Below are 26,994 nucleotides of genomic sequence, written 5' to 3' on the forward strand. Positions count from 1 at the left end.
CTGCTTTTACTGAGGATCTCTCAGACCAGACTCTTCCATTTGGGGCTGATGTGGGGTGTAAGCAGAGAAATATAGAAAGGACTGACCCTTCCTCTGAGAGGACTTAGATTCTAAGAGGAAAATGACATAGAATCGAAATTACCCTTCGGCATTCAAGTCACTCATTAGGAACAGATTTTCCTTAAGCTGCTGAAGCAGATGACTGTCCTTCAGTTCACAACCGACCAAGGGGTTAGTTTGCATTTAGAAGCCGTGTGGGACAAAAGTGACAGAGGCTTAAACGCAAGCCTTGCAAGGTTCCATGCCTGCACTTAGATCTTTCCAGCAACCAGGGTGGACCGGGGAGTGATGGATTCCCTCCCGGACTCATGCACACTTCGGGCACATTCCTTGTCGAGCAGTGTGGTGAGCAGGCTCGCCTGCCGTCTGTTCACTCACGGGCACCCTCTCGGCGCAGGCTCGCTCTTCTTCTCTCTCTCTCTCTCTCTCTCTCTCTCTTAAAGTTTATTTTATTGAGGTATACTTGATTTACAATGTTGTGTTAATTTTTACTCTATAGCAAAGTGATTCAGTTATTCTTTTCCATTATGGTGTATCACAGGGTATTGATTATAGTTCCCTATGCTGTACAGTAAGACCTTGTTGTTTATTCTATATATTTATAACAGTTTGCATCTGCTAATCCCAAACTCCAGTCCATTCCTTCCCTGCTCCCTCTCTCTTAATTTGCCAAGTGCTTTTATGCTTACCGTTGAATTCAGGTGAATAAAAAGCCTGTAGCTCTCGGACTTCCCTGGCAGTCCAGTGGTTAAGACTCTGCGCTTCCACTGCAGGCCGTGTGGGTTCGATCCCTCGTTGGGGAGCTAAGATCCCTCATACTGCACCGTGCAGCCAAAAAGTAGGGGGGAAAAGAAAAGGTTTCAGTTCTCCTTGCTGTCAAATGAGAGTGCTCTGGAGTGATGTGCAGGTTCATGTCAGTAGACCACCTGGTAGTAAGAATAACCACCAGAAAGGCAGCTCCCTGGGAACAGGGTTTTATCTGTTCTGCTCATTGCTGGGGCTTAGCACAGTGTCTGGCACACAGCAGATGCTTGATACATAGTCGTCAAATGAAAGCATGTTGCTGCCTAACTAATTCTCATTATTGGGCTTCTTAGTATCATTAACTCTTTTTTTAAAAAAATTATTATTAGTTATCTATTTTATACATATTAGTGTATACATGTCAATCCCAATCTTCCAGTTCATCACCCCCCCAACCCCCACTTTCCCCCCTTGGTGTCCATACGTTTGTTCTCTACATCTGTGTCTCAATTTCTGCCCTGCAAACTAGTTCATCTGTACCATTTTTCTAGGTTCCACATATATGCGTTAATATACGATATTTGTTTTTCTCTTTCTGACTTACTTCACTCTCTATGACAGTCTGTAGATCCATTATATCTGTACAAATGACACTATTTAGTTCCTTTTTATGGCTGAGTAATATTCCATTGTACTACATCTTCTTTTTCCATTCGTCTGTTGATGGGCATTTAAGTTGCTTTCATGACCTGGCTATTGTAAATAGTGCTGCCATGAACATTGGGGTGCATGTGTCTTTTTGAACTGTGGTTTTCTCTGGGTATATGCCCAGTAATGGGATTGCTGGGTCATATGGTAATTTCTATTTTTAGTTTTTTGAGGAACCTCCATATTGTTCTCCATAGTGGCTGTATCAATTTACATTCCCACCAACAGTGCAAGAGGGTTCCCTTTTCTCCACACCTTCCCTCTACAGCATTGGTTGTTTGTAGATTTTCTGGTTATGCCCTTTCTAACTGGTGTGAGGTGATACCTTATTGTAGTTTTGATTTGCATTTCTCTAATAATTAGTGATGTTGAGCAGCTTTTCATGTGCTTCCTGGCCATCTGTATGTCTTCTTTGGAGAAATGTCTATTTAGGTCTTCTGCCCATTTTTGGATTGTGTTGTTTGTTTTTTTAATATTGAGCTGCATGAGCTGTTTATATATTTTGGAGATTGATCCTTTGTCCGTTGATTCGTTTGCAAATATTTTCTCCCATTCTGAGGGATGTCTTTTCGTCTTGTTTGTAGTTTCCTTTGCTGTGCAAAAGCTTTTAGGTTTCATTAGGTCCCATTTGTTTATTTTTGTTTTAATTTCCATTACTCTAGGAGGTGGATCAAAAAAGATCTTGCAGTGATTTATGTCAGAGTGTTCTTCGTATGTTTTCCTCTAAAAGCTTTATAGTGTCCAGTCTTACATTTAGGTCTCTAATCCATTTTGAGTTTATTTTTGTGTATGGTGTTAGGGAGTGTTCTAATTTCATTCTTTTACATGTAGCTGTCCAGTTTTCCCAGCACCACTTATTGAAGAGACTGTCTTTTCTCCATTGTATATCCTTGCCTCCTTTGTCATAGATTAGTTGATCATAGGTGTGTGGGTTTATCTCTGGGCTTTCTGTCCTGTTCCATTGATCTATATTTGTTTTTGTACCAGTACCGTACTATCTTGATAACTGTAGCTTTGTAGTATAGTCTTGAGGGTCAGGGAGTCTGATTCCCCCAGTTCCGTTTTTTTCCCTCAAGGCCGCTTTGGCTATGTGGGGTCTTCTGTGTCCCCATACAAATTTTAAGATTTTTTGTTTTACTTCTGTAAAAAATGCGATTGGTAATTTGATAGGGATTGCATTGAATCTGTAGATTGCTTTGGGTAGTATAGTCATTTTTACAATATTGATTCTTCCAATCCAAGAACATGGTATATTTCTCCATCTGTTTGTATCATCTTTAATTTCCTTCATCAGTGTCTTATAGTGTTCTGCATACAGGTCTTTTGTCTCCCTAGGTAGGTTTATTCCTAGGTATTTTATTCTTTTCGTTGCAATGGTAAATAGTGTTACTTTAATTTCTCATACAGGTTTTTCATCATTAGTGTATAGGAAAGCAAGAGATATCTGTGCTTGAATTTTGTGTCCTGCAACTTTACCAAACTCATTGATTATCTCTAGTAGTTTTCTGGTGGCATCTTTAGGATTCTGTATGTATAGCATCATGTCATCTGCAAACAGTGACAGTTTTACTTCTTCTTTTCCAGTTTGTATTCCTTTTATTTCTTTTTCTTCTCTGATTGCCGTGGCTAGGACTTCCAAAACTATGTTGAATAATAGTGGTGAGAGTGGACATCCTTGTCTTTTTCCTGATCTTAGAGGAAATGCTTTCAGTTTTTCACCATTGAGAATGATGTTTGCTGTGGGTTTGCTGTATATGACCTTTATTATGTTGAAGTAGTTTCCCTCTATGCCCACTTTCTGGAGAGTTTTTATCATAAATGGGTGTTGAATTTTGTCCAAAGCTTTCCTCCATCTATTGAGATGATCATATGGTTTTTATTTTCCAGTTTGTTAATATGGTGTATCACATTGATTGATTTACGTATATAGAAGAATCCTTGCATCCCTGGGTTAAATCCCACTTGATCATGGTGTATGATCCTTTTAATGTGGTGTTGGATTCTGTTTGCTAGTATTTTGTTGAGGATTTTTGCATCTGTATTCATCAGTGATATTGGTCTGTAATTTTCTTTTTTGGTAGTATCTTTTTCTGGTTTTGGTATCAGGGTGATGGTGGCCTCATAGATTGAGTTTGGGAGTGTTCCTTCCTCTGCAATATTTTGGAAGAGTGTGAGAAGGATGGGTGTTAGCTCTTCTTTAAATGTTTGATAGAATTCACCTGTGAAGCCATCCGGTCCTGGACTTTTGTTTGTTGGAAGATTTTTAATTACAGTTTCAATTTCATTACTTGTGATTGCTCTGTTCACATATTCTCTTTCTTCCTGGTTCAGTCTTGGAAGGTTATACCTTTGTAAGAATTTGTCCATTTCTTCTAGGTTGTCCATTTTATTGGCATAGAGTTGCTTGTAGTAGTCTCTTAGGATGCATTGTATTTCTGAGGTGTCTGTTGTAACTTCTCCTTTTTCACTTCTAATTTTATTGATTTGAGTCCTCTCCTTTCTCTTGATGAGTCTAATGGTTTATCAATTTTGTTTATCTTCTCAAAGAACCAGCTTTTAGTTTTATTGATCTTTGCTATTGTTTTCTTTGTTTCTATTTCATTTATTTCTGCTCTGCTCTTTATGATTTCTTTCCTTCTTCTAACTTTGGGTTTTGTGTGTTCTTCTTTCTCTAGTTCCTTTAGGTGTAAGGTTAGGTTGTTTATTTGAGATTTTTCTTGTTTCTTGAGGTAGGCTTGTATAGCTATAAACTTCCCTCTTAGAACTGCTTTTGCTGCATCCCATAGATTTTTTTTTTTTTTTTTAATGCGGTACGTGGGCCTCTCACTGTTGTGGCCTCTCCCATTGCGGAGCACAGGCTCCGGATGCGCAGGCTCAGCGGCCATGGCTCACGGGCCCAGCCGCTCCACGGCATGTGGGATCTTCCCAGACTGGGGCACGAACCTGTGTCCCCTGCTTCGGCAGGCGGACTCTCAACCACTGCGACACCAGGGAAGCCCCATCCCATAGATTTCGGATTGTTGTCTTTTCGTTGTCATTTGTCTCTAGGTATTTTTTTATTTCCTCTTTGATTTCTTCAGTAATCTCTTGGTTATTTGGTAATGTATTGTTTAGCCTCCATGTGTTTGTGTTTTTTATGTTTTTTTTCCTGTAATTGATTTGTAATCTCATAGCGTTGTGGTCAGAAAAGATGTTTGATATGATTTAAACTTTCTTAAATTTACTGAGGCTTGATTTGTGACCCAAGATGTGATATGTCCTGGAGAATGTTCCATGTGCACTTGATAAGAAAGTGTAATCTGCTGTTTTTGAATGGAATGTCCTCTAAATATCAATTAAATCTATCTGGTCTATTGTGTCATTTAAAGCTTGTGTTTCCTTAGTAATTTTCTGTTTGGATGATGTGTCCATTGGTGTAAGTGAGGTGTTAAAGTCCCCCACTATTATTGTGTTACTGTCGATTTCCTCTTTTAGAGCTGTTAGCAGTTGCCTTATGTATTGAGGTGCTCCTATGTTGGGTGCATATATATTTATAATTGTTATATTTTCTTCTTGGATTGATCCTGTGATCATTATGTAGTGTCCTTCCTTGTGTCTTGTAATATTCTTTATTTTAAAGTCTATTTTATCTGATATGAGTATTGCTCCTCCAGCTTTCTTTGGATATCCATTTGCTTGGAATATCTTTTTCCATCCCCTCACTTTCAGTCTGTATGTGTCCCTAGCTCTGAAGTGGGTCTCTTGTAGACAGCATATATATGGGTCTTGTTTTTGTATCCATTCAGCGAGCCTGTGTCTTTTGGTTGGAGCATTTAATCCATTCACGTTTAAGGTAATTATTGATGTGTATGTTCCTATTACCATTTTCTTAATTGTTGCGGGTATGTTTTTGTAGGTCCTTTTCTTCTCTTGTGTTTCCCATTTAGAGAAGTTCCTTTAGCATTTGTTGTAGAGCTGGTTTGGTGGTGCTAAATTCACTTAAGTTTTGCTTGTCTGTAAAGCTTTTGATTTCTGCATCGAATCTGAATGAGATCCTTGCTGGATAGAGTAATCTTGGTTGTAGGTTCTTCCCTTTCATCACTTTAAATATGTCATGCCACTCCCTTCTGGCTTGTAGAGTTTCTGCTGAGAAATCAGCTGTTAACCTTATGGGAGTTCCCTTGTATGTTATTTGTCGTTTTTCCCTTGCTGCTTTCAATAATTTTTCTCTATCTTTAATTTTTGCCAATTTGATTACTGTGTCTTGGCATGTTTCTCCTTGGGTTTATCCTGTATAGGATTCTCTGTGCTTCCTGTACCTGGGTGGCTGTTGCCTTTCCCATGTTAGGGAAGTTTTCGACTCTAATCTCTTCAAATATTTTCTCGGGTCCTTTCTTCTGCGACTCCTATAATGCGAATGTTGTTACCCAGAGGTCTCTTAGGCTGTCTTCATTTCTTTTCATTCTTTTTATTCTGTTCCGCAGCAATGAATTCCACCATTCTGTCTTCCAGGTCACTTATCCGTTCTTCTGCCTCAGTTATTCTGCTATTGATTCCTTCTAGGTATTTTTCATTTCAGTTATTGTATTGTTCATCTCTGTTTGTTTTGTTCTTTAATTCTTCTAGGTGTTTGTTCTTTAATTCTTCTAGGTCTTTGTTAAACATTTCTTGCATCTTCTCGATCTTTGCCTCCATTCTTTTTCCGAGGTCCTGGATCATCTTCACTATCATTATTCTGAATTCTTTTTCTGGAAGGTTGCCTATCTCCACTTCATTTAGTTGTTTTTCTGGTGTTTTATCTTGTTCCTTCATCTGGTACATAGCCCTGTACCTTTTCATCTTGTCTATCTTTGTGTGAATGTGGCTTTTGTTCCACAGGCTGCAGGGTTGTAGTTCTTGCTTCTGCTGTCTGCCCTCTGGTGGATGAGGCTATCTAAGAGGCTTGTGCAAGTTTCCTGATGGGAGGAACTGGTGGTGGGTAGAGCTGGCTCTTGCTCTGGTGGGCAGAGCTACTTAAATCTTTAATCCACTTGTCTGCTGATGGGTGGGGTGGGTTCCCTCCCTGTTGGTTGTTTGGCCTGAGGCGACCCAACACTGGAGCCTACCTGGCTCTTTGGTGGGGCTAATGGTGGAGTCTGGGAGGGCTCACGCCAAGGAATATTTTCCAGAACTTCTGCTGCCAGTGTCCTTGTCCTCACGGTAAGACACAGCCACCTCCTGCCTCTGCAGGAGACCCTCCATCACTAGCAGGTAGGTCATGTTCAGTCTCCTATGGGATCACTGCTCCTTGCCCTGGGTTCCGATGCGCACACTACTTTGTGTGTGCCCTCCAAGAGTGGAGTCTCTGTTTCCCCCGGTCCTGTCGAAGTCCTGCAGTCAAATCCCGCTAGCTTTCAAAGTCTGATTCTCTAGGAATTCCTCCTCCCGTTGCCAGACCCCCAGGTTGGGAAGCCTGACGTGGGGCTCAGAACCTTCACTCCAGTGGGTAGAGTTCTGTGGTATAAGCGTTCTCCAGTTTGTGAGTCACCCACCCAGCAGTTACGGGATTTGATTTTATTGTGATAGCGCTCCTCCTACCGTCTCACTGTGGCTTCTCCTTTGTCTTTGGATGTGGGGTATCTGTTTTGGTGAGTTCCAGTGTCTTTCTATCCTCAGTAACTCTTAATAGTAGCTGATGACAATAATCTAAGAGTATTTAGTAAGTTACTAAGTAGGCAATAATAATACTTGACTCTTTAGTAATGAGTAAATTACTAATTAGTTACCAGTGGGTAAACTATTCAAGTTGATAGAATGGGTGACAAGAGTTGAGGATAGTTATTTCTAGACTTCTTGAAGTCTCATGATAGGAGTTGCTTTATTATTGAGTGTGAAAGGTAGAATCTTTTCTTTTAGTTCTAGATGGCGAGAGTGGTATATATAATTTTCTACTCATGAATTTCTGTTGGTCATTTTCTTTTTATTCTATCTAAGTGTATTATCTGTTGCTACATAACAAATCACTACAAAACTTAGCAACTTAAAACCACACACATTCAACTCACAGTTTCTGTGGGTGTCGAGTCCAGGCTTGGCTGGGCTGGGTCCCCTGTTTCAGGACCTCTGGCAGGCTGCCTCCAAGGTGTCTGCTGGGGTTGGGGTTTCATCTGAAGATGAAGTGGGGAAGGATCCACTTCCAAGCTCACTTAGGTGGTTGTGGGCAGGATTCACTCCCTTGAGGGCTCTTGGACTGGGGGCCTCAGTTCCCGGCTGGCCGTTGGCTGGCGTCTACCCTCAGTCCCTTTCCCTGTGGCCTGCCCAGCGTGGCGGCTTGCTTCATGACAGCAAGGGGTAGAGAAAGCCTGCTAGCAAGATGGAAGTCACAGTCTTATGTAGGTGATCACGGAAGTGACGGACTGTTACCTCTGCCATGTTCCGGGGGTTAGAAGCAGGTCACTAGGCCAGCCCGTGCTTGGAGGGGATTACAGCAGGGCACAAAGGCCGGAGGGCTGAGGTCACGGGGGGCCTTCTCAGAGTGTCTGTCACACTAGGTAGGATGATACTAGCAGGAGCCAGTGTCTGCATGGCATTGACTCTGGCCCAGACACTGTCCCAAGCACGTTTTATATGTTCCTTACTCAATGTTTATGACAGGTTGATGAGGACCGTGCCGTTAAGCACACCTATTTTATAGATGAGAAAACTAAGACCTGGCGAGGCCACACAGCTTGTCCGGGGTCACATAATCAATGAATGTGCAAGCTGGCGTTGGATGGTCGCCGCCAGGATCTAGTGAGTGTGCTCTTAACCTGCCTTTGAGCTGACTTGTGAATTCACACCAAGCCTGCTGAGCACAGCCGTCCAGTGTCCACACATTGATTGTCCTTACATGTGGCTTTTTCAAGCAACTCCGCTTCTTGGGGGTGACTTTGTCTCTTATTTAGTATTTCTGCCCCCTTTTGAATAAAACACGAGAATTGTTACAGAGTCCCCGAGTTTCAGAACAGGAAGGATTCAAGTATTAGTTACTTATTACCATCCTCAGCGTTTCTTACCTGTTCATCACCTTGAACTAGTATCGACTTAGTATTCTTATTTAAATTGACTTAACTAGTTGAAATAAAATGAAGTCTATTGTTATAAAGCAGAAACTAACACACCCTTGTAAAGCAATTATACCCCAATAAAGATGTTAAAAAAAAATGTAACTCAAATAAAGATGATAAAACACACACACACACAAAAATGAAGTCTAACCTCACCAGATCCTATTCTTTGTCAAGGCTTGAAGCTTAAGTCCATCTTCCTTTTTTTAAAGAGAGAGATTATGAGGAAAGTGTTAAAGACATAATGGCACCAAACGGAGCCTTTCTTCCTAATGTGATCTGTTGTAGGATTGCAAGAAAATTGAAACGGGGTAATTTTTAAAATTACTGATTTAAGAAAATGTCTGGTATTGCCCAAATGGCTTCTTGTTCTGCTTGCAATTGATTTGACTTTTTGTATCACCTTCCATTGATTTGGTCCAAGTTGTCTATTTACAGAAGAGAAAACTGAGGATGCTTTGCGGCTCTGGCTAGTGGTTTGCAGCAAACCAGTGTTCTCAGCTCCTGCAGCCACTTCTGTTCCATCCCCTACTGTTGCCCCCTTCACTCTTAGAGCAAAATTGAAGAATGAACTTTTTGACAGACGTTTTCTTTGCAGCTAAGAAAATGAACACAGTGACATAGTTTTGTAGCTGATGAACTTTCTTGTGTCTGAGGTGACCCAGAGTTGAAGACCCAGATTTGTGTGTTTTGGCAGAAGGGCTCTTTGTTGGCTTCTTTGCTATATTTGGAAGTAAGAATGAAGGTCAGTCCCCAAATTCATGATTTCTTTAAAATGGAATGTAACTATGGCATTAGTAAAGGATTGAATTTCATCCACTTTCTGAAGTTTTCTTGTAAAGCAATTTTGTTTTAATATTTTAAATGGATGTGGGTAAGGAGGCCCATACAGAGTGACTGACCATAAAGCACAAAGTGTTTTTTTTGTGTGTGTGTGGTACGCGGGCCTCTCACTGTTGCGGCCTCTCCCGTTGCGGAGCACAGGCTCCGGACGCGCAGGCTCAGCGGCCATGGCTCACGGGCCCAGCCGCTCCGTGGCATGTGGGATCTTCCTGGACCGGGGCATGAACCTGTGTCCCCCGCATCGGCAGGCGGACTCTCAACCACTGCCCCACCAGGGAAGCCCAAGCACAAAGTGTTTTTAATGGCAGGGTCCCCCTGTGGCACCTGCAACAAGCTGGGGGCGGAAATCTCAACAGATAATTTATTCATTTTCCTCCCATTTTGGGGTGAATTGGGGGTTACTCTTTTGGGGGTTGGGAACAGTTTTGCAATTACATGTTCACGTGAATTAATTTTTCTGTGAAAATGAGACAAACAGGTATTTCTTTAGGAACCACACTGAATTGTGGTTCAGAACCTGCCCACTCTTCCTCAGCAGGTACCGAACCACAGTCTTCTTGTGGTTTTCTCATTTAATCCTTTTGCGTACCTACAAGGGGGGCACTGTTATTATCCTTGTTTTATGCATGAGGAAACCGAGGCTCAGAGTTGTGGATGAGAAGATGTAACGGTGAGAACAGATCTCGGGCATCAGATGTGAAGGTGCTGTTTGTCCTGCCTTCTTACTGAATTGGAACAAACTAAAGCACAGGGGGTCCTCGGCAGCGGCCAGGCCAGATCTGAGACCTAGTTTCGTCCCCTGTCCCCTCCTCTTCCTCCTGTGATGTGGGAGGTCAGTGGCCAAGTGGCAGATAGAAGAGAAACCCACCCTGCAAACACATTCCGTCAGCAGCCACCTGGGTGCCTGCTGCGTGGACGTGAGCTGTTGCCACAGACTTGCTGATGCCCTTAGGGGTCAAATAGTTAAAGAAAAGGAAGATGGGAAAGAAACTGGAAAGGCAGTGGATGCCCCGACCAAAAGCATTAAAATAGCAAACCAGCTAGATCTACACAGTGGACCATATCATTCATCCCTAAAAAGGAATACAGCACAGACAGATCTTGAAAACTTTCTGCGAAGTCGAAGGCAGTCACAGAGGACCAAGTATTGTGTGAGTCCCACATATATGAAATGATCTAGATTCTATCTAGAGACAGAAAAGCAGATTTGTGGTTATCAGAGGCTGGGGGGTGGTAATGTGGTTATTGCGGGGTGAAGGCTCACGGGGAGCAGAGTTTCTTCTTGGGGTAATGAAGAGGTTCTGAAATTGATTGTGGTCATGGATGTACAACACCGAATGGACTAAAAGCCATTAAATTGTACATAGTAAATGGGTGAATTGTATGGTATATGAATATCTCAGTAAAATGATAGTTTTTTTAAGGAGAAACAGTTTTAAAAAACCAACAGCAACAAAACAGTCTCTCCCTTGAGCCCACTGTGCTGGCCAACCATCTTGGGGCCAAATTCCTCCTCCCCACTTTAACCTGTGGCTATACACTAGCTTTATGGCTGTGAACTACTCCCATGATACGGCACAGGGAACTCGTGGGTGATTCCTACCCTGCCTGGTTCGTACCAGGCTCTCAACCTTGGCACTAGGGACACGTGGGGCTGGATAACTTTGTTGCACGGGCCCTTCTGAGCACGGTAGGGTGTTTTGAGCATCCCTAGCTTCCACCTCCTCGATGCCATCAGCACCCCTCTCCCCCTCCCCCACCAGCCATGACAACCAAAAATGCTCAGTGTCCCAGGATGGACAAAATCACCCCCAGCGGAGAAACCACTGCTTTATGCAGATAAATTTTAGATGTATGTCATCTAGAAAAAGCCTCAGGGAAGCGATCACCTGAATCATTTCTGTTTTTATCTTTCAGATGATGGATGCAATAAAAGGCACAATGACGGAAATATATAACGACCTTTCTAAAAACACTACTGGAAGCACAATAGCCGAGGTCAGAGATGACACATTCAGTTCCCTATTTGCTAAGAGTGTTTTATGGGCTGCTGTAGGGGCACCGTGAAGAAGCGTCTCTGGAAATCCCTCTCGGGTCCTGTCTCTGGTCACAGGCTCGCTCTGCTGATGGGGGTTTGTGGTGAGGGTATTTCTTCACTTTGCTAGGAAGCTGGCGCTCTGCAGACACACCCTGCTCTGTGCAATCACTTCACTTCTACTCATACAGCCAAAACCAGAGCTTGAGTTGTTATTCCGCTGGTGAGACTGGACAGTAGTGCTTTTGACCCCATGTAAAATTGGATCCTTCATCTTCTCCCAAAGTTTGGACTTTTTTGTACAGGTGATCCCTGTTGTCCAGGAATGTGTATCCCCAGCCTCCTTAATTTAGGCGATTGCTTAGAGAAGAGCGTGGTTAAAACTTTGAAATGTCCACTTAGGAAGTGACCATTTATTTAAAAAAAAAAAGCCTCCCTGAATTTCCCTCCCAGGCTAATTCCCTGCAAGCCCGATGCAAACAGGTCACCACGGGAAATGACAATGGCAGGACTTCTAGAGGTCATTGAAAGTCATGATGGAAAACTGGGGGGAGTCACAGGCAGAGCCATTGACGACCTGGCAGGGTGAGGCTGGCACCCAGACGAAGAGGAAAAAATCTCCAGGAAGGTGTCCCTATAGGCCTTCAACAGAGAACCGCACGAATGTAAAGGTTTCAGGGAGGTCCCAAGAGAAATGGTGAATCTCCTGGGGTATTTTTGCTAATGTGACCCTCCTGATGATTGTGCTGGGACGTCAAACAAGAACTTAGAAAAACTTCCCCATCCTCACCCCCACCTGCTACCATACTTCGTCCCTTTTTGTTCATTTTAACTGGCGTGGAGTGGAAAGTATTGGATCCGTAATGTCTCACCTGAAACCTTGGGTCCAGATATGTGCCAGAATTTTCCAGATTTTAATGAGGTAATATGCAGCCCCCTCCCACGATTAGATACAGTGTTTTCTGCAGTGAAACAGTAATTGTTCCCACCGTGTTTGATAAATGAGGATTTCTCAACTTGACGTTTGTGCTTCGCTGTGGTGAGGGCTGTCCTGTCCATCTGGGACGTTTAGCAGCATCTCTGGCCTCTACCCCCCGGGATGCCAGAAACAACCTATAATGTCTCCAGTCACTGCAGTGTCATGGAGGGAGGGAGGGGGGCAAAAATCATCCCAGTTGAGAACCTGTCAACAGCCTTGTATCAGTTCACATTGGGTTTACATTTCCCTTCCTCCAAACGAATTTGGCTCCCAATTTACTCCTACCCCCCAAAATGCCCTGTGGTTTCCAGAAATGTTAAGCTCTGGACTTTGAAGAGGATGATCATGCCACCCCTGTGCCCAAAATCTTAGGTAAGAGATACAGTAAAGCTTGTTTTCATTTGTTTTTGTTTCATGTTTTAGACCAAAATCCTCCTCAAACCTGTGGCATACTATTTATCATGAAGACCTGGTCTTCTTTTCTTACTTTAAGTGGCTTTTCCTAGAGCATTTCTTGGAAAAGACAGCCGACCCATATTTGGCTTTTTGGAGCAGAAGTTCTCCCGAATTTGGGTTAACCCACCGGCGCCCACCTCTCTTACTGCAGCTGTGGGGAGGCCAGCACAGGCTGCTCTCTCTTTGCCTCGGCACATGACGTTAACCCTGTAATGAGAGCTGGAGCTTCCGAGCCCTGTTGGTAAAAGGCAGCCAGGTGCACTTTGTAAGAAGTCTTTCTCTCTCCTTACAGATTCGCAGGCTGAGGATTGAGATAGAGAAGCTCCAGTGGCTGCACCAGCAGGAGCTCTCGGAAATGAAACACAACTTGGGTAAGTCCTGCTGACTTGGTCTGCACTGTGGAAGGTTCTGGATGTGAGCTTCTTGGCACCTCTGCCGTTTGACCCAGATGTGAATTGAATCAAAAGTAGGGCAGGGGGATGCACCACTGGTGGGGAGACCACAGCATCCTGGAGAGTCTGACCTGGAGAAACCAGATATGAAGGATGGAGCTGGAGGGCACCCTCCTTTTCCTCTTTTCAGAATACCAACACCAGCAACAAGGTCATCACGACAGCCTTGGTAGCAGCTCCTGCGTATGAGCTCTGACCTTGTTCCAGCAACCGGCTGAAGTTTTCACGAATGAGCTAGTTCTCACAGAGACCCTTCTGATAAAAAGGGGTCTGTTATTTCCAGCAGAAACTGAGGCACAGACACGTGCAAACTCACACCGCTGTAGTTCACGTCTGGGCGCTGTGACTCCAGACTTTCCTCCTCGTAACCACCGACCGTCAGGCATCTTAAAGTTTCGGATGCTTCCTGTGTGCCCCACGTCATGGCGAGGGCGTTGGTCCATGGATTGTAGATAAGATTGATGTTTCGCTTACTGCGCTGTGGGTATATTGTAAAAGGGTCTCCCCTCAAAGGCAGAGCAGTTTCTTTCAGACCCTTGAGTAGTACCAGCCTCAGAGTCAGAACGCTGGCAACCGGGAGGTTCTGTTAGGGAGGCGGACCCGGGGGGTGGGGTGGGGGGGCGGTGCCCACCTGCTTGCAGGTGATACTTGTTTAAATCACGCAAACTCCAGTCCTTTGGAAGCCTACCAGGAAAGCCCCCACCCTGCTCCTTCCCTTGTTGCCAGGAGGGAAGTTTATTGGAATGTTGTCACTTCTTCCTGTTTTTCTTGTAAAGTCAAGGAATCTATTTTTATGCAGAATCGTTTCATTTAAAAATAGTGGCCACACAGTTGAAAAAATACATGTGGGCTGGACAGAGCTTGTCATGGTTGGCAGGCTCCTAGTTGGAAATGTTGTGTCTGGATACAAGTGCTTTTTATCTTTACCAGGGGTTAATTTTCTTTATTGGTGGTTTTTTGGAGGGTGTTTTTTTTTTTGTTTTTTTTTTTAATTTCAGGAAGAAGATTTTAAGGAATCGAGGAACCATTGATTTTTCTTTTATTCCAGTGTGCAAGTTGCTCCCAGGTGTTGCACTTGTTGTCTGATATAAAATTGAGAGAAATCTCAGTAGTGTGAGCAGTTTGATAGTTGTTTTATTAGCCTAATGGTCAGTCACGATGCCCTGTCTGGTAGGTTAGAGTCACACACCAAGGAGACAGCATGTCCAAGTTGTAGCCCCACCTCTGCCCTTATTAGCTCTGTGCCTCAGTTTCCTCATCTGTGAAAGGGGTATTATAGTAATGCTTACCTAATAGGATTAGTAGTATAAAGGATTAAAGGAGTTCATGTTTATAAAGTGCTTACAACAGTGCCTACAGATAGTAGGTGCTATGTAAGTATTTGATAGAAAAAAAGCCTTAAACTAATGATAAAATTCAAAGTGAGTTTAGTGGAAATCATTTCAAGGGTTTATTTGAGGGTTTCCTGCAGAATCCCCATGCGGCCCCCTTATCTGCATCCTTGGCACCTGACGTTCATTATCACAAGCAGCTCTGTTGGTCAGCATGATGGATGCCCATCTTACAGATGTAGACACTGGGGCTCGGGCAGGATGGGTGACTCACCCAGGGGGTATCACACAGCCAGGGCATCTCCAAGCCAGGATCCACACCCGAGTCTATTGGAATCCATGTTCTGACCTGGTGTGAATGACCCCACGGCCTGGGCCGGGGGACAGTTGATGAAGCTGGCATCTGCTCCTCTCCCCTCCTGTCCTCCCCTCCCTCCCCTCCCCTCCCCTCCCCCTCCCCTCCCCCCTCCCCTCCCCTCCCCTCCCCTCCCCCTCCTCCCCTCCCCTCCCCTCCCCCTCCCCTCCCCTCCCCCTCCCCCCTCCCCTCCCCCTCCCCCCTCCCCTCCCCCTCCCCCCTCCCCTCCCCCTCCCCTCCCCTCCCCCCTCCCCTCCCCTCCCCCCTCCCCCCTCCCCTCCCCTCCCCCCTCCCCCTCCCCTCCCCCCTCCCCCTCCCCTCCCCTCCCCTCCCCCTCCTCCCCTCCCCTCCCCTCCCCTGGCAGAGCTGACCATGGCTGAGATGCGGCAGAGCCTAGAGCAGGAGCGGGACCGGCTCATTGCCGAGGTGAAGAAGCAGCTGGAGCTGGAGAAGCAGCAGGCGGTGGACGAGACCAAGAAGAAGCAGTGGTGCGCCAACTGCAAGAAGGAGGCCATCTTCTACTGCTGCTGGAACACCAGCTATTGCGACTACCCCTGCCAGCAGGCCCACTGGCCTGAGCACATGAAGTCCTGCACCCAGTCAGGTAGGGCCCTGGGGGCACCTCCTGGCCCAGGCTGCGGAGGGTGGGCTATTGGCTCCCCCTGGACCACAGGGCCCTCATCATGCTCGCTCACCACCTGTGTGACTCTTAACACACGCGAGAGCAGCACACAGACATGGAGCCGGGACTCCAGACACAGGGGTTTTGAACCTCTGGTCTCCTTGGCCGCAGTGTTGCTTGCCACAGTGCGGGGCTTGTGAGGATCACTTTAGTTTCATGTGAGTTGCCGTGGTTGGTTCTCCACCGGGGGCAGTTTTTGTCTCTGTCCCCTCTCCAAAGACACTGGCAATGACTGCAGACGTTCGTGGTTGTCATAACTGAGGGGGGTGCCGCTGGCATCGAGAGGGCAGGGGCCAGGGATACTGCTACACACCCTGCAAAATGCACAGGAGAGCCCCCTACAATGGAGCCCATCCTGGACTCATAGTGTTAAATAAGGGATCCCAGTGCTCATGTGAAGGAAAAAGTGTTGGTTTGGAACTAATCAGTCTTTGAAATCTCTTTCTATAAATTTATTTATTTATTTTATTCTTGGCTGTGTTGGGTCTTCGTTGCTGCGCGTGGGCTTTCTCTAGTTGTGGTGAGCAGGGGCTACTCTTCATTGCAGTGCGAGGGCTTCTCATTGCGGTGGCTTCTCTTGTTGCAGAGCACGGGCTCTGGGCACGCACGCAGGCTTCAGTAGTTGTGGCTAGCAGGCTTCAGTAGTTGTGGCTCGCGGGCTCTAGAGCGCAGGCTCAGTCGTTGTGGCGCACTGTGGGGACTTCAGGGAAGTCCCCTGAAATCTCTTTCTAATACAGAGCAAGCAGATGCCAGGCTAGGAGACTCCAGCAGGAAACACTGTCTAGTTAGAATTTATTAATAGTATTTATTAGTGATTATTTTACAATTAGCATTTATTTATGGTTAATGTTAGATTTCTATGCTTAGAAATAAAAGTCTCCATTTCAAATAATTTATTTAAATACAGATAACAGGGCTTCCCTGGTGGCACAGTGGTTAAGAATCCGCCTGCCAATGCAGGGGACACGGGTTTGAGCCCTGGTCCGGGAAGATCCCACATGCTGCAGAGCAACTAAGCCCATGCGCCACAACTACTGAGCCTGCGCTCTAGAGCCCACGAGCCACAGCTGCTGGCACCCACGCGCCTGGAGCCTGTGCTCCACAACGAGAGAGGCCACTGCAACGAGAAGCCCGCACACTGCAACTAGGAGTAGCCTCCACTCGCTGCAACTAGAGAAAAGCCTGCGTGCAGCAGCGAAGACCCAACACACCCAAAAATAAATAAAGTAAATAAGTTAAATACAAGTAACATAAATAATATGATAAGGGACTATATCTGCAGATTGACAAGTTTTTCAAAGGTGATACACGCATGACCCAAATTTGAGAAGCTCTGGAGCAGGAGTTGGTAAGCTTTTTTTAATGAAGGTCCAGAGAGTAAATATTTCAGGATTTGTGGCCTGGGTGGTCTGTCAGAAGCGCTCAGCTCTGCTGTTATAGGGTAAAACATGGGATGAAAACTGGTCTAAAATTAGAAATGATGAAATGAGTAATTGGAACAGCAGTTTACAGGGTGTTTGTTTCACGAACATTCTTTCTCTCCAGAATGATTTAATGAAACTTGAATCACAGACTCTTAGAAATGAACATATTTTCACGCACAGTCTGGAATTCCCGCGTCTGGAAAGCTTTGGTCCAGCCACCCTGGGCCTGTGCTTGTGCCCTGAGTGGGCCTGGGTGGCAGCTGCGTCTCTCACAGGTGTTGGTTTGCGCAGGACGGGCTTCCCCGTGGGCCCGGGAGCCGTCACGCTTGGCTTATACTTGGCTTCTGTCCCCTTCTCCCCTCAGCGACCGCGCCTCAGCAGGAAGCAGACGCCGAGGTGAACACAGAAACACTAAACAAGTCATCCCAGGGGACCTCCTCCAACACGCAGGCAGCCCCCCCGGAAACCAGCAGCTCGAAAGAGAAGGAGGCGCCAGCCGAGAAAAGCAAGGACAGTGGCTCGGTGAGTCTCCTTCCCACATGCCTTTGGGCCATGCAGAGTCTCAGACCCGCCCCCATGCCCGCCACCCCGGCGAGTCCTGTGCTGTAGGGAGGTTTGTCTGTCTTCAGGCTGCAGATGGGGGTGACAGTCTTAGCAGGGCTCCTTTCACAAGGTGCATGTGTAGGGCGGCGTTGTCCACAAAACCTTCTGAGATGATGGGAATGTTCTGTATCTGCTCTGCCCAGTGTGGGAGCCACTAGCCGCGTGTAGCTGTTGAGCGATTGAACCGTGGCTAGTGTGACTGAGGACCTGGATTTTAAATCTTATTGAATTATAATGAATTTCAATACAGGTAGTCGCAGGAGGCTGGTGGCTGCTCTCCTGGACACACAGGTTCCACCTCCTACTTGCCCAGTGTGTGGTATATGTAATTGCACGCAAACGTTATTTTAGGTGGCGCCTTGGTCATTTTTTTACATTTGTAGTCATTATGTATTTATTTCCTGTCTATTAGGAAAAAAGCAAGTCATCCCAGCAGTTAAAACCCTTTGATTTCATTGATATTATTGCCTAGTAAGAGGTTAAGGTGAAAGAAAAGTGAACTGATATAATTTGATGTAATATGCAGTCAGCCCTCCGTATCCGTGGGTTTCTCGCAACCAACCGAAATTCCATCCATGTTTGGTTGAATCCACGTATTCGATATCCTCGGATACAGGGGGCCCGCTGTATTCACCATACGAGGCCTTTTTTGTGTGTAAGGAGCTGGAACATCCCCAGATGTTGGTACCCTCGGGGACTCCTGGAACCATCCCGCTTTGGGTACCGAGGGACGGCTGTGCTTCCTTTTGGGATGTGGCAGAAATCTGGGGTGGGCGTTAGGTCAGAGAGGGGAGCTGAGGACCAGTGTTCTTGAAGCCACAGCTCTAGAGTTGAGTGAGGAGCCCCCAGTGCTGTGTTTTGGGGAGGTAGAGCAGAAAAGGGCCCAGGTGCAGGGCCCCCCTGCTGACCTGGCCTCTCCCGCCTGAGCACGCCAGGCAGAGGGCACGAGGGTGCTGTAGGGGCCGTGATGAGTGCCCCCATGGATCCCTGGGCTTCCCTGGGGGGGCTGCATTGGCCCCAGTGCCTTGCCTCCATGTCTCTCTTTTTGTATTTCTAGACCCTCGACCTTTCTGGCTCCAGGGAGACGCCCTCCTCCATTCTCTTAGGCTCCAACCAAGGCTCTGGTATGTTGCCCCCTGGTGGGCGAATGGTGCTCTCACGGTCCACACGGGCAGAGGGGAGCCATGTCCCCAGGGAGAAGCTGAAGGGTATAGGGCTGTGATTTTCAAACTGGGGGTCCTTGGGGGTCCTTGGGGGTGCCCTGGGCGGGTCAGCGGATCAGGATTTACCTGTACTTGTTTGATTTCTTGGGGTACCACATCAAAGACCTAGGGTTCCGTTGCTGACCTGGGGTGGCGTGGAAGATGCATTTGGGTTGGGCAGTTCTTCTGCCCTCAGAGAAATGACCACAGGAAATGAAACTGTGAAACTATCCCCGAGGTCCCAATGCCCGCATTTAGTGGATGAGGGTACTTGAGCATTCGGAGGAAAAAAGAAAATTTTTAGGTAGATGATCTTTCTGTAAAACTCTTTCTACTTGAGGGATAACCTGGTAGGCTGTTCTGGGGGATTTTCTGACACTGACTTTTGGTTTTCCCCTTCTGTGCAGTTTGAGCTGTCCTCTTTTCTAGCCCAAAGGGTCTTTCCCCTGCACCCTCCTAAACCGGTTTGAGGGCATTCCAGAAGGGTTCAAAGAAGGTGTCTTCAGTGAGGACAGTTCTGCTTAATTCAAGGTCCTTCAGCTCTAGGATCTTTCTCTCTGCCGGGTCCTTCTCTTCAACTGAAAACCAAACATTTTCTTTTAGTGCATAGAGGAAGAAGGGATGTCCTTTGTTAGGGTGGCTGGAGAAAGTTTCCTGAAGGGCTGGAAAGTGGAGTTCAGGTTCGGGGTGCACCAGGGGGAATGACACGATCTGACTTCACGAACTTGGCATTAAATACGATTGAACCACCTGTTGAAAAAACTCACTTCTCACTCCTCCTTCAGTCCTCTGGTTACATCTCTGAGAACAAGTTCAGTTTGGTGCTGAGGTATCTTCTTCATCCCTTTGATTTCTTCTTCTTTTTTTTTTTTTGATATCTGTCTTTTTAACTTCAGCAGCGTGGCGCCCACCTAGAACTTTCTACTACAGTTTGGTTTTCATTATGTTGATCTATGTATGGCAGGTATTATTGCTTTCCTGCTTTTTGGTGATGATATAAGAGTTTCTGTTTGACTTAAGTTGAAAATGAGTTTAAAATAACAGCACGAACTGAGTGGACGTGTCACAATTGCAAAGGGGGAGTGAGAAGGGCTCAAGGTGGAAATACTGCTGCAGACAGGGGGTGCTGTTGAGGTTTTGGAGCAGCAAAGTGGTACGATCTATGTGGGAAGATTAACGGGCCTTGGGAAGATGAGTGATGCCCTGGGAGTATGGAATCTGTTGGGACAGGGAAGCGTGCGTGCAGGAAGGTGGTTGGGAGATGCATCGTACCTCAGTTCCGAGGTGGATGAGATGTTACCTCGCCCAGGGGTTGGCAGACTTTCTGTAAAGGACCAGAGAGTAAATTTTTTTTTTTTTTTTTTTTGCGGTACGCGGGCCTCTCACTCCCGTGGCCTCTCCCGTTGCGGAGCGCAGGCTCCGGACACGCAGGCACAGTGGCCATGGCTCACGGGCCCAGCCGCTCCGTGGCATGTGGGATCTTCCCAGACCGGGTCACGAACCCATGTCCCCTGCATCGGCAGGCAGACTCTCAACCACTACCCCACCAGGGAAGCCCTAGAGAGTAAATATTTTAAGCTTCGAGGGCCACACAGTTTCTGTCAGAACTGCTCGACTGCCGTTGTCGGATGAAAGTAGCCACAGATGACACACAGAGAGATGGGCGGGCCTGTGCTCCCGTGAACCTGTACTTGGAAAAACAGGCACTGGCCTGGATTTGGCCCACGGGCCGTTGTTGGCTGGCCTCCCCATCCTTCTTGACCTGAAGCACCCTGGTGTCCGAGGGGGTAGAAAGGGGAGTTGGAGGGAGGGAGCCAGGAGCCTGGAAGACGCTGGTGACTTGGCGCCGGGGTTGGGGAGTGGGGAGAATATCGTCCAGAGGAGGCTAATGATGAGATGGGGGAAAGCAGGGAGGGAGGGAAAGGTCCCACATTGTCAGCAGCTGGAGGAAAAAACATTTTCAGGCAGTGCTGCCGTGTTTGGAGTGTGGGCCGAAGGGAACCGAGCGGGAGGTCACTGGAGGCCAGGTCAGGACAGCGAGCTCCAGACTTCTCACTTTCCCCTGTTTACTCACCAAAGCACCCTGGGTGATGGTTGGCGGCAGAGCAGACAGACTGGCTGGTTTTCTGATTCCTCTTACGTCTAATGGTTTCTGCTAGCGCTCACTGCTTGCTGACAGCGTAGATGGAATCTTGTGGAGGAACGTGGGCTTTACAAAGGTTTACAAACACTGAGGTTTCTGAGCTCTTTATAGACTTCTGGAACTAGGCTGGTTAAGATGAGGGTCTAGTCGGGAGGGAGGAAGGTTTAGTAGGGGGTAGGAGCTGCCTCGAGGTGGGCGTGGGCCTTTCCTGTTCACTTGTCTCTTCATTTTAAGATTGTAAAGCAATGCACGCATATCCAGTTGACCCTTGAAGGGGTTTCAACTGCACGGGTCCACGTATACATGGATCTTTTCCCATAGTCAGCACGGTTCTGCAGGATCTGTGGTTCGTTGAATCCGTGGATTTGGAGATGGAGGGCCGACCGTGAGACTTAAGTGTCCACGGGATTTAGTATCTGTGGTGGGTCCTGGAACCAATCCCCTGTGCGATCCCTGACACCAAGGGATGACTATAGTTAGAGAAACTAAAACTGTACTGGGAAAAACAGTTCCTGCTCTCAGTCTCCATGGCTGTCTTTGGGTACATCTGGCACTTAACCTCCTTATTTGTGAATAACGTGTTTCCCCATACTTCTATTGCTGGACTTTATCTAGACGTTGCTTGTTGACTTCTGGCTTTAAAAGATGAGAATTGGGGTCTTTTATCACCTCTCTACTCGCCCTCCTCCCAAACTACCTATGTCACTGTTTGATGTGCCTGTGGGTTACCTTGGTCAAGTAAAGCACTTGCTCCTTAGTTCTTGTTCTGTCAGCTGGGGACGGTATCTCTTGCCCCCTCTCTTGGTGCCCACCACCTCCCTCACCTCTCCTGCCCCTGTCATATCCAGACTTGCCATCTTCCCACTTTGACTCTCCCGTCACCAAGGTGGAGGACATGTGCGTCTCTCGTGTAACTTCAGTTGGGTCTTCTCGCTTTCGGCTGTTGGTTGAGGCTAAAAAATTGACGTAGGATAATCTGTGTTTCCATCGTTCTGGTCGTGCCATTTGTTGCGGATGTGCACTGCAATTACATTTCCACCTTTGTATATAGCCTTGCTTTTTCCCTGGAGTTTCTGTTTTTTTTTTTTCTTTTTAATGTTTCCTTTATCATACCTTCAATGATTTCCCCCAAATTCTTCACTAGGACAGTTATTTTATTGAGACACTTTCCCTATCACACATTTTAGACTCTTTCCATCTCAGATATTATTTGTTGGTGTCCTTCCGTCATGGCTGGGGAGTGGCCCACTGATAACTCATCTGTAGCCTCTTCCTCAATCCTTCTCACCACATGCACCTCCGTCGCCCTCTCTTCCCTGTTCTGTCATCAGCCTTGGCAGTAGATGAGTGATTACTTGCCCTGAAGAATCTGGATTCCTTGGGTGGAGGTTTCCACCTAAATTGTGGTGCTGGTGCCTCCCCTCGCCCTGGCTGCATTAAGCTCTTGGCAGAGCTAGTGGTTCCTAGAATTTTGCCTTCAAAATTCTGCGAATTTATGGCTTTACGTAGTTGCTTTTATGTCCTTGTACGCCGTATTTCCCACCTGTAATGCCGTGCTGTGTCCCGTGATCCTGTTCATGGTTTAATATGCATTTTTAAAAGCCTTAGTCTCCTGTGAATGCGTTAAGTTGGAAAATGGGGACATCAACAAAGCAGCCACCCAGCGCTAAGACCAGTGTAGCCTGTTGCTGAGCAGAGTAGCGAGGCCTTGGGGTTGTGCGGATCTGAGCCCTCTACCAGACTCTGAGGCTGCCTGTGCTATCTCTTCAGTTAGCAACAGGTGTGACAAGCAACCCGCCTCTGTCCCAACCAGCACAGACCACCAGCCGCACCCCAGCTACCCAGCCCAGAAGTGTAAGTATGACCCCGCCTCACGGAAGCTGCTGGGGAACGTTTCCTGGCGCGCGGAAGGCTCGTTTTGTGTGTGTCTGTGTGTGTTTTTCTTTGTGGGTGTGTCTTCTCCCGTTCTCCTGAGTGATGGGTCTTGCTTTGCCTTGTTTCTTCTTAGCTTTGCCTCTGGTGGCCATCGGAAACCCCAGTAGGAAAAGAGGTTTTTTTGGGGCCACGCCGCTCAGCTTGTGGGATCTTAGCTCCCCGACCAGGGATCGAACCCACACCCTTGGCAATGAAAGCGTGGAGTCCTAACCACTGGACTGTCAGGGAAGTCCCCGGTCTGGCTTCTTGAAGGGGCCTCATCCTCGCTCTTTCCAGAAAGGATCCTAGACTAACACCCATTGTCCTCTGCAGTGATGGGTCGAATCAGCCACGGCCCCATGTCCGGTCCGTGGGAGGAGTCAGGCTCTGCAGTTACTCAGGTGACCAGCCTTGCTCTGGGATGCAGCTTCTGTGCTGAGCTCAGCCCTGCTCCCGTTTCTTCTAAGTGGCCCAGCTGGTCTCCGCCTTCAGCAGAGCTGGGGAGACTCGGTGTGACTTGATTGCATTGTTGTAGGATTTTCTCCTTGTGGTGATAACCAGCTGTATCACTGACCTTCCAGAGAACTACGGTGTAGGCATCACGAGTAGGGAAGAACGCTTAAGAAGCGGTGGATTCAGGTTCCGTAAGACAGCTCCACCCTGGCGCCCCTCTGCCCCCACCCGCCTCTGCCCACCACAATACAATATTGCCCCCTTCTGGTCACCGATGCAAGCGACTAAGAAGAGTTCTCTCCTGAATGAATATGTTACTTGGGAGCTCCTTTGATCATTCTCTTCACTACTTATCTTGCAGAAACAGACCTCAGGACCACGTACATGCCTGCCGTATCACCAGAAAGGTCACTCCCTAGGCGATGATACGGTCCCTTGTTCCCTCACTCCAATTCTGTCTCTGAGCTTGACAGCCGACTTCTCTCAATCAAATATTCTCACCCCACCTCAAGAAGTTAAAAAAGTTTTGTCCCAGTCTGTCTGAACTGGGTAAATGATCTAAGATATGATGGGGTCTTAGTGATGTGCTGGTGGGTCTCTTAGAGTCAGCCGTCCCGCTGAGCCTGCAGGCTGGGGCCGTCACAGTGGGACGGACACCTCACTTGGCTCTTCCTTCAGTGTCCTCGTATCTTACTCAGCCACGATGCAGCTCCTTGTGGCGCACGTGTCCTTGAAGCTCCCGTAGGTCTTACTCTGGTTCTTGCATCCTTCAGTGACCCTTAAGCTTGTCCTTACTGGGAGCCAGTGGGTCTTCACCATTAAGCCCAGCTGGGCTTAACCATTCTGGTCCTCACTCCTCTGCTTCGGGTGGTTTGGTTCTAAGTCTGTTTTTCAAGTTGCCTATACACTGATGAAAGAAACTCCATTAACAGAAGTAAGTAGATCGAATGCCAAATTTCAGTGCCTTTTTTAGTGGCCAAGGTAGGACACAAGGGCATGGGGTGCTTGGTGTGTGGTCGTGTAGGAGGGGTGCCTGGTCCTAGGTGCCACACAAGAAGTACCTTCCTCGATAACTTAGTACCTGTCCCCACTCACCTTGATTCTCTCGAGCATGATTCCCTCCTGTTTTTCCAATCAGCTCTTGTTAAATCCTAAAAAAACAAGTTCTGCCCGTGTACGCCACAGACCCGCAAATCCAGGGCGGTAAATGGTGGCAGGATTTTGACCGTGTGTGTTGTGTGGAGTCGGGCGGGGAAGGTGGTACCAGGAAGCAGGTGCAGATCACACACAGGGATGGTTCTGATTCACTGGAAGTGGGCAGGAATGCTAAAAACCTGCCTTCCGGTTGACTTCCCCCCAACCCAGACCATTCCCGGAGCAGTAAGTCCAGTTGCTGGAGCGGCAGCGATGAGAAACGGGGATCGGCACGCTCTGAGCACAACGCCAGCACCAGTTCGAAGAGCCTCATCCCGAAAGAGTCTCGGCTGGACACCTTCTGGGACTAGGGACACGTTGGGGCACAAGTCACCCATCCCATGGAGGAAAAAAAAACCAGACACCAGGAAAACTGGAAACAGCAAAGAAATGTGAGGCAGGAGAATCGCCACCCTCAGACTGGAGGATTCCAACCATTCAGACTTGGTCTTTGCACCTGGCACGGAGGGCAGCCCACACTACGTCACGTCCAGCATTAGCCTTGACAGAGGAGTGTTCCACCCACATGAAACCTGTGCTTTAGATGTAAATAATGTACAATTTGTGGATGTCATTGAGCCTAGAGTACCTTCCCCTTTTTATATTTGTATTGACTTTAACTTATAAAAAAAAAAGAGAGAGGGAAAAACAATTTAAAAAAAAGAAACACACCCAACAACAAAAGGAATGTTTGAATGTTGGAGAAGGGATGGTCAGCCAGCCCACCTGTCACAGTGGTATGGAGAGGGCGTGGGGATCACCGTGGCCCACAGGTCCTCATCCTGGGATGCCCAGGGGAAAGTGAGCCGTTTCCATTCTTATGTCTGTACACAGCACATTGGGATCAGGAGTTTCCGGCACAGATTCGGTGCTGTCGTGGGCACGTCACATCCAACCATTGGCCCTTTTCAAATGCTGTGTTATCATGCTTTAAAAGACAAGCTCTCTGGACCAGAAGGACATGTGGAGGAGCTCGTTTATTTTATGTGATTTCCATGATGACTCTACTCCTATAAAAGGGAAAAAAAAAACCAATGTCCTTGTTTACAGAATATCAACTAGAAACAAGCCCTGCTCAGCTCAGTTGCAGAAGGGAAGAACTTAGAGAGCGTTCAAGTCAGAAGCTCTGAAACAGATCTTTTCTTTGCTTTGTGGTTCCTTTAAAGACACTCACACCCACCTGGTAGGAGACGGGCCGTGCTTTGCGGAAGTGAGAAGTCAAAGGCGAGACGCACGCGGAGGACATTTCAGTCTGGGATGAAGCATGTATGTATTATTTATGTTTTTATGTCAGCATGAAACAAAGGCAGTGTGAGAAGACGCAGGACACCGCCGTGCTGTCTGTTACACTACGTATGCTGTAGTACCATTTTGTATGTTGTGTAAAACAAGAAGCATTGAACAAAGCAAAAAGGTGATGTATGTATATGAGAAAAATTAATTGTACGATATCATTCCAGTACCTTCTGTTGTACATTTTAGTCTCGTTTCCTTTCTCTTCATTGTTGATAAGAGGATGCGAACTGTACAGTTTCCAGCTAGTTACCCATATTAGAGAAGAAATAAAAAGAGAGTATTAGAAGAAAACAGGAGAGAAAGAACATTTGTGAATTGCAGTTGTCAAAAAAAAAAAAAAATAGCCTAGCTGGCCTTATTTGTGAAGCATAATTGCTTTTAGCATATGGAAGTATTTTTTCACATTTTCTTTGTATAAAATTTGTATTAAACTTAAATATCTTTTTTGATGATGGTGTTTCTTTGTGACTGAGCCAGTGGACTCACACGGTATGCTCTTTTGGGTTCCCCCACCCCCCAATTTTTTCAGATTCTTCACCTTTTTTTAATTAAACTGTTTTGGAAAAATGGCTTGGTCGTCCTCGATGCAGTTTTCCATTTGGTCAGGATGGCCGTGTCACGTTTGCCCGACCAGACACAGGGGACGGGGCCATGAGAGGTTGGGGACAACAGCTCCATGGGTGGCGGGCGCATTATAAATAAGGGCCCCTCGTGGTGCTTTCCTGGGAAGTCCAGTTCCTGGGAATTTACTGACAGAGATGTAGAACAGAAGGGAAATCCTGGGTCAGTCTTGGAAAAACAGTGGCAGGGGAGTGAATTGCCTTTCCGTGGCCAGGATGGGGGCCTGAGCTCCTACGAGTTCCGTGGGCAGCGTGGGGCCTTGTCTCTGCCCAGGCACACCCTGGTCATTTCATCTTCATGTGTCACAAAATTAGATTTTTTTTTTCCAATCATTTAAACATGTTAAACACTTCTCAGCCCTCCTCAAGGCTGGACAAAAGCAGGGCAGGGACTGGATTTGGCCCGCAGGCCATCCCTGACTGGTGCTGTGAAAGG

The 26,994-nt window shown here is 46.8% G+C and overlaps 1 protein-coding gene across 13 annotated transcripts in view; it reads left to right on the forward strand.

Annotated features, from left to right (window-relative positions):
• ZMYND8 (zinc finger MYND-type containing 8) overlaps positions 1-26,502 on the forward strand; it is a 126,611-nt gene extending 100,109 nt beyond the window's left edge. For 9 of the 13 annotated variants that reach the window (XM_060030677.1, XM_069541465.1, XM_069541463.1 and 6 more), the window contains 7 exons: positions 11,337-11,417; positions 13,182-13,260; positions 15,392-15,631; positions 17,498-17,655; positions 18,794-18,860; positions 22,852-22,935; positions 24,814-26,502. In XM_060030677.1, coding sequence (XP_059886660.1) covers positions 11,337-11,417; positions 13,182-13,260; positions 15,392-15,631; positions 17,498-17,655; positions 18,794-18,860; positions 22,852-22,935; positions 24,814-24,953 — 849 coding nt within the window. In that variant the 3' untranslated portion in view covers positions 24,954-26,502. The remainder of the gene's footprint in view (positions 1-11,336; positions 11,418-13,181; positions 13,261-15,391; positions 15,632-17,497; positions 17,656-18,793; positions 18,861-22,851; positions 22,936-24,813) is intronic. The other 4 variants (XM_069541464.1, XM_069541468.1, XM_069541466.1 and 1 more) reach the window with 1 other exon arrangement.
• The last annotated feature ends 492 nt before the right edge of the window (positions 26,503-26,994 follow it).

Source organism: Delphinus delphis, chromosome 15 (assembly GCF_949987515.2).
Source record: "Delphinus delphis chromosome 15, mDelDel1.2, whole genome shotgun sequence".
NCBI lineage: Eukaryota > Metazoa > Chordata > Mammalia > Artiodactyla > Delphinidae > Delphinus > Delphinus delphis.